At 43.9% G+C, this 7,072-nt stretch overlaps 1 protein-coding gene across 1 annotated transcript in view; it reads right to left on the reverse strand.

Moving 5' to 3' along the window:
• Window positions 1–980: 980 nt before the first annotated feature.
• Window positions 981–7,072, reverse strand: part of STYX (serine/threonine/tyrosine interacting protein) — a 12,894-nt gene continuing 6,802 nt past the window's right edge. The window contains exons 7-10 of the mRNA XM_018561092.1: window positions 6,289–6,379; window positions 4,241–4,313; window positions 3,348–3,441; window positions 981–1,379 (exon numbers count right to left, since the gene is read on the reverse strand). Of these exons, the coding sequence (XP_018416594.1) occupies window positions 1,306–1,379; window positions 3,348–3,441; window positions 4,241–4,313; window positions 6,289–6,379 (332 nt within the window). The 3' untranslated portion in view covers window positions 981–1,305. The remainder of the gene's footprint in view (window positions 1,380–3,347; window positions 3,442–4,240; window positions 4,314–6,288; window positions 6,380–7,072) is intronic.

The following is a 7,072-nucleotide window of genomic DNA, read 5'->3' on the forward strand; positions in this document are numbered from 1 at the left end:
AAAAAAAAAAAAAAAAAGGGTTTAAACTCACCTTGTGTCTTTGCCGCACACTCCCGTCTGAACATCTGAAGAGTCTCGGGCAGCCGCAAAGGATCTTGGGGCGGGCACCTGCGCACTTCAGATGTTCGGCCGGGAGACGAGGAGAGACACAAGGTAAGTCTATGGAGCAGCGTGCGCCCGCACAGACACCGTGGGACATCAGAGAAGAGGAGGACAGAGGAGTCAGCACTGGAGGAACAGCTGAAAAGGACAGTAGACGTTCGGATTAAGAGACTTAAATTTAAGGTAAGTCCCTACAGCAGAATTGGGAAGGGGGAGAAAAAAAAAAACTTTGACTGTCACTTTAAGAATTGTGTGCAATAGCTGTTAAAGGCCGAGTAATGTGACATTTCAGTTACAATTTGAGTCTAGTGAGCTGAGCCCTCGCACCTGGCTCTGTATCTATTTCCAAAGTGAACCTGTAACACCAGATTGTATAGTGAAACCTCCCCATTCCCGTCTTCCTCTGAGCCGAAAATACACTAAAAACTACATACCTGCTTCCACGTGACCATGAACAGAACACAAGATCCCGGAGACACTTTATTACTTTACAGTCTGTTTATTTGAAAAACATCAGAACAAAAAAAATCGGTTAGGAACAATCTGTAGGCCAACGCCACGATAGAAACTGCATAATAAAAAGAACTTTGATACAGAAGGTTATTCAATAGTATACAATCTGACCCAATGATCAAGTAGCATAATTTGTGTTTTATTTTTAAATCTGTATAGAATCCGGTTAGTTTAAAAATTTCTTAACTTCTAAACCTATAAAAATGTATTTACAAAAAAAAAAAAAAAGAAAACAAATATGACCACCTGACGTTTGTAGGCAAATTAGCTATAATTCCGCGCTGAAGTTGCTAGAGGGCCAGACCATTATAAATAGGAAAGCAGGTTGTTTTTGTTTTTTTTAATACCAAAGCCTTATTTTTTTTTTCCCCCTTATAAATTACATTTTATAGAAACAGGTTTCCTTCCCATCGGTTGCATTGCATTAATATTATACAAAAAAGAAAAGAAAAAACTTAAAGTATGAAAAGTGCGTTATTGCAGTAATACCAAGTTGCACATCCAAATGAAAAACTTTTTTTTTTTTTTCTTCTCTTTAGTAAAACAGCTGTGTAAAAAGCAGTAAAACAATCAGTGCCATCTGTTTATCCGTGGAAAAGTCCCGTCATTGTCTATTTAAAGCACAACAGCAGCACCCGGACAAAACATGGCCGAAATGAGTCAAAATGTGTAGCAAGGTGTGGTTTAGGTTTACACGTCGTGAGCTACCGACATCTGCATATTCCCAAATTCGTCATCCTCCTCGAGAGTCCTTTTCAGGCTTCCTGAATGCAAAATAAATAAATACATCATATACATCTGTACACATGAGCCTTATAGAATATCTCATTTCTAATGCCAACCTTTTAAAAAAAAAAATATGGATGAATAGGGAAAGGTCGCAGCTAATCTCCTAACACAAAAACCTTTATTTAAATATATAGTCACAAATGCTTTTGCAAACACATAAAAGTAGCAGTGACATCATCCCTGTGCTGTACATAGCCAGGGCAGGAGCAGAACTGTGGAAGGTACCCAGCAGGTACCACCCGCTACAGGCTGCCCGTAGAAAACCACAGGAGGGGGGCAGAGACAAGACCAGTCACCCTGCACAAAGAGAGAGCAGCAGTGAGTGGTCTCCTCTCCGCCCCCTTCCTGTAGTATAGACCGCTCGCTGTTGCTATCTCTCCTTGTGCAGGGTGACTGGTCTCATCTCCGCCCCCCTCCTGTAGTATAGACCGCTCACTGCTGCTCTCTCTCCTTGTGCAGGGTGACTGGTCTCGTCTCTGCCACCTGTAATAAAGACTGGTCACCCTGCACAAAGGAGAGAGCAGCAGTGACTGGTCTTTAGTGCAGCAAGCTGACGTCCAGCCTTCTATAGTTGTACCGGCTTCTCTCCTGAATGGAAAGGTTTACTCTGATTTCACTGCACACAACGTGAGCGTCTCACAATCTGTATTAGAAGCTGCAGCAAATCAGATAGAGCCCGCCTCATTTCCTGGCTGGAGGACAATCAGCATCATCTAGAACCTTGGTTCTCAACTGGTGGGTCGTGACCCAAAAGTGGGTCGCGACCCCATGTTCAGTGGGTCGCCGCATGCTATCCTCTTTTCTAGGTGAGAGGCTCCTCAGCCTCTCCCTAGCCTCCCCCTAGCGCAGCATTGACGGTTCTGACACCGAGCAGCCATTCAAAATATGCTGCTCGGCACTTAGTGTCAGCTTGAGGTGGGCTGGGCTGGGCTGGGGGTATAGCAGCGAGGGAGCTCCATCCAAACCTGTATTGCTTACAGCTCCCTCGCATGTTCTGTAGAGATGCCTGGACTGGGGTGACATCACATTCTGGCTCCTGTCACCTCTACTTGGTGCGCATGGGAGCTGTACAAGCAATGCACGTATGGATGGAGCTCCATGACAGCACAGCAGCCCACACCGCCGTGCATTCTATTGCAGTGCGACTTAGGTCGTGACTTCATGACCGTGGACAAATGTGGGTCCTGGGGTCTCACAGGTTGAGAACCACTGATCTAGAAGATCCGTCCTTTACAGCATTACTGGTCCGCTCCTTTCCTTCACTGGATTTCAGGTCTAACAATCATGGAGGCTCAGCATCACATGTGGGAATTTACCTAATCAGTCTGCATGCAAATGAGGCCTGCCCTAGTAACGTCCACTCCACCAGACTGAGGCTCATCAAGGCATTGACATACTTGCACAACTTCCCCCAAGAGCCAAGCCACTGCCTGCATCAGGGCTGGAGGGCTCGAGGAGTACTGATCACAGCACCCTGCCAGCCATGATCTATCTGCATTGTACAGAGAAAGAAGTAGAGAGACCCAGACATGACATTACTGGGCCTAAAATAAGGATGGCAAAATATAAGAAAATTAAAACGTCAGCTTTAAAAGCCAAATAGAACTTAAATTAAAAAAGGAGGGCAGAAACATTTACCACGGTTCTAAAAGGTTAATTTTTCTCAGTATCAATCCTTACAGTGCTTTGTTTCTCCCTATCAGTATTGCTGCTCTGTGTGAGAGATTCTCTATCCATACAGCGGTCTGATAGGTCAGTGTTACAGCGCACTAATCAGCAATGCTCAATCTCCTCAGCATACGTCCATAGGTGCACTGTAGCGCTGACATGACGCACCGCTGTAAGAACGCAGCACAAGCAGAAAGCAAACTGTACGCACTGCTCATATACAGCCTGAACCCCATCTATACACACAAGGCCCTACACATTAGAATGACACTTACCAGTAGCACCAGATTGTAAAGAACAATTCCTTCCTATTTGCAGAGGCGACATCATTTTAATGGTTAATTTTGCTAGATAAATGGCTTCATATTCCTGCAAAACAGACAAAGGATACAATTAGCCTGCAAAAAATTTTGGACAGTTCAAGACTCCTACCTGTCTTTAGTTGCTCAGGGACAGGCAAACGTGGCACCACTGCTGTTTATTTACTCACAGACCACTGCCACATGAGGTGCAGGGAGAGACCTCAGCTGTGATGGCACTTCTGTGTGTTTACTCGGGGGCACAGCAGTAAGTTGGCCATGCACTGGTTGAATTTCGGCAGGGTTAGGTGGTTTGTTCAGCACACAAGCTAAACAAAATATATCCATTAGTGTATAGCCAGGCTAAAGGTGCCCATACACTGTACAATCGTACGAGAATCGCAGGAAAATCCTGCGATCGTACGATAAATCGCAAAGTGTATGGAAGGCATGCGACCGTTTCTACTGTACGGTCGCACATCTTCCGTCGAACAAGCAGGCTTGAAAACCTGCCGAGAATGGTACAATTCTTGCCGGGTTAGTGGCCTACTTGTTCCACAACTGCCAAACGGGCCGGTGTGCGCACGCGCACATTGCCCGTTTGCCGTCATCGGAAGCCCGCCCCTCATTACCGTCATCGGAAGCGATGATCGCAAGTATGATCTGCCTGTCCAAGATAGGCAGATCGTACAAGCTTTTAATCAGCTTACAACCATCGCAAGACAAAAGTCTTGCGAGGGTTGTACAGTGTATGGCCACCTTTACACTGCTTCTGGGTGTGGTGACGTCACGGAGGGTAGAACTGGATGCATTTAGCATCAGGGCCCTGAAAACGGCATAGGGTTAATTCTCCAACCTCGCCTCCGTACCTGAAGTTGGTGAACAAATCCAGCATTGGGATTAATGCAGAACCTTCTTTCTTGCACATATGTAAAAGCGTCCCTGTAAGAGAACGGAAGAGAAAGTCATCTAAAATGGACGTCTTTCACTAGATACCAGAAACTATGGAAACAGTAAGGCAGCAGTACGTAAGCAGTTCAATGATAATAATGCATGTCATCAGAACAGAACATGCATGCGATTCTGAATAACTTAGCTGCTTTGGTCTGGGTCTCGTCAACCCAACTGTAAGAGCCTTTGACTTAAATTACAAAAAAAAATCCAATCTTAAATACATTTTTCTATAGCTGAAGTGGTACAGTACATGTCAGGCTAAATGTCCCCACAAAATCAGTGCTAAGAAACGGTATTCAATGTAAGTAATGGCAGAAGACTTTCAATGTGTCTCCACGTGCACAGACATGTTAACGCATTAGTAAACATTCAAACTTTTTTCAATAATGAATCCAGAACAAATATACATCGCCCACCAAAGCAATGCTTTACATTTTTGCCCAAACACATACAATGATTATGTTTCTGAACAGCTGCTTCCAAGTCTCTCAGCTCAGCTTCCCTGAACCTCCTTGTCCAGTTCAAGATCACCTACTACCTTAGAGAACGGAGGAAGGAGGAGAAGGGGCCAGGGGGGAGCGAAGTAGTTTGATTTGCTGTGTCTGTGTGTTTGTGGAGACACACACAGCTTACTAGCACACACAAGGGTGGCTCCATAGCACCCCTACTTGAGAAAGGAGTCATTCCAAAACAGGAAGTCAAGACCATTGTTTAGGGGACCAGCTGATTCTGCAGTAAAATAAAACTTAAAAAATCAAGAAGCATCCATTTATTGTAAGCGATTTCATCAGCGTTTGAAAAAGCTTTAAATTATTTTGACTTTAATATCACTTTAAAGACATAGTACACCTTTTACAAAAAAATTTGTAAATGCACCAAAACTCATAAAATATAAAAAGTGCAATTACTATATATTTTAGCATTGAGGCCTGCAGAGTATTGCAACTGTGATCAGTGCAGCGTATGTAATATAAAGAATGAACTGCGCCAATAAGCAAGCTAACAGCTACAAGGCACTGGAAGCAGCGTATGTGCAATGCACAAGCTATGGCATTGTTTATCCCAGACCTTCTATTGCCAGTGCTTGCTGGACTCCAACTGCGGTGAAGTCACCGCCCTGCTGCATGTGCGCTCTGCGGAGTCCGTCTGCTGCTGTAGTAGATGGGACTTCTAGTATTTTTATTCAGTGATCCTTGTGAATGGGACACATGACTGTGGGGGAATGGAGCCATGCAGAGTCTCGCTAAATCAGAAAAAAAAAAAATGCTGATAAGGAATGAATGGCGATTTGTTTTTGGCTTTTTGGGAAAGGTGTCTGCATGCTTCATGTTACACCCTTAATATTGGTGCAACATGAAGCATGGTCCAAAAAGTGGGCTATGCCTTCAATACATTCCACCACTAATGGGACAAGGTCCGAGATTGTGGCCATCGTCACCGCACAGTGATCACCTGATGAAGTGGTGTTGTTGAAACACTGCTGTGTCTTAAAGTGACCCTGTAAGGGAAGCAAGTATATCTGCTGACAATAATGCTAAAGTCCAGACAGGTTGCAGTGCTTACACGTATCTGGATTATTCCTCAACATAGTGTCTTGTTCTCGTGGAGCCTCTGGATCTTAAACCAAGGCTTTAGTCAGAGTCTGGATGGCTAGACAAGGTGACACTAATTTCCACCCAATGGTGCCAGGTTCTGCCAAATGCTAGCCCAGTGACAAAGCCACCACTTTCTCTTAAGCTTTTTGCATTGGTCTGTTGAATTACAAGAAGTGGGGCTTAGCACCAGCATTGGAGCAAGGTTAGGGTAGACTTGGCCAGAAGTAGAGGCCCTATGTGCAGCCTGGGCCTGGAATTCATCAGATGAACATTGGACACAAAACTGTATTTTCAAATGAATACAAGCACAACGAGCACCTAGTGGTTTATATAGTGCTCCCAACATGCAGAAAAAAAATGGCACTTACCTGTATTTTATACCAAAAGATTCCATAATATATGCAATAACCAAGGCAGCACTCCTGGAAATCCCTGCATTGCCATGGATGAGAACTTTTCCTAGAAAACATACGAGATTTTTTATTTTCTTATAAAAGCAAATACATAAGAGTGGAAATGGATTTTAAAAAGACTAGTAGACATTTTAGGAATCTTTGTAAGAATGCAGCCTATCCATTCACTAGAGACGGTGACATCACCGAGAATGCAGCCTATCCATTCACTAGAGACTGGTGACATCACTGAGAATGCAGCCTATCCATTCACTAGAGACCGGTGACATCACCGAGAATGCAGCCTATCCATTCACTAGAGACCGGTGACATCACTGAGAATGCAGCCTATCCATTCACTAGAGACCGGTGACGTCACTGAGAATGAAGACTATACCTGTTGTTCAATTAAAAATTTCTCTCATGGTCTTTTCTTCAACAGAAAAAATGTTTGCACCCAAGACTGTAGAATATTCATTTAAAGGAAATCTGAACAGAAAGAAATATTGAGGCACTGTTGCTGACATCTCTTCCTGGCTTCAATAAGAAGTCAGTGACACAGAAGTGCCAGTATTCAGCCAACACAGAGTGGAGTGAGAACTCATCTCTGGACCTGTCCTGGGTCAGAAAGAACAGAAGCCATTGTAACAGCATGAAAGCCAAGCAGCTAACATTTTCCAAAAGAGATCAGCAATCCCAGCCATCACATTCCCATCAGTACACATATCCTTAAAAAGTTGCAGCTTTTTTTTTCAACATG

This window comes from Nanorana parkeri, unplaced genomic scaffold (genome assembly GCF_000935625.1).
Source record: "Nanorana parkeri isolate BGI_ZX_2015 unplaced genomic scaffold, ASM93562v1 scaffold499, whole genome shotgun sequence".
Lineage (NCBI taxonomy): Eukaryota > Metazoa > Chordata > Amphibia > Anura > Dicroglossidae > Nanorana > Nanorana parkeri.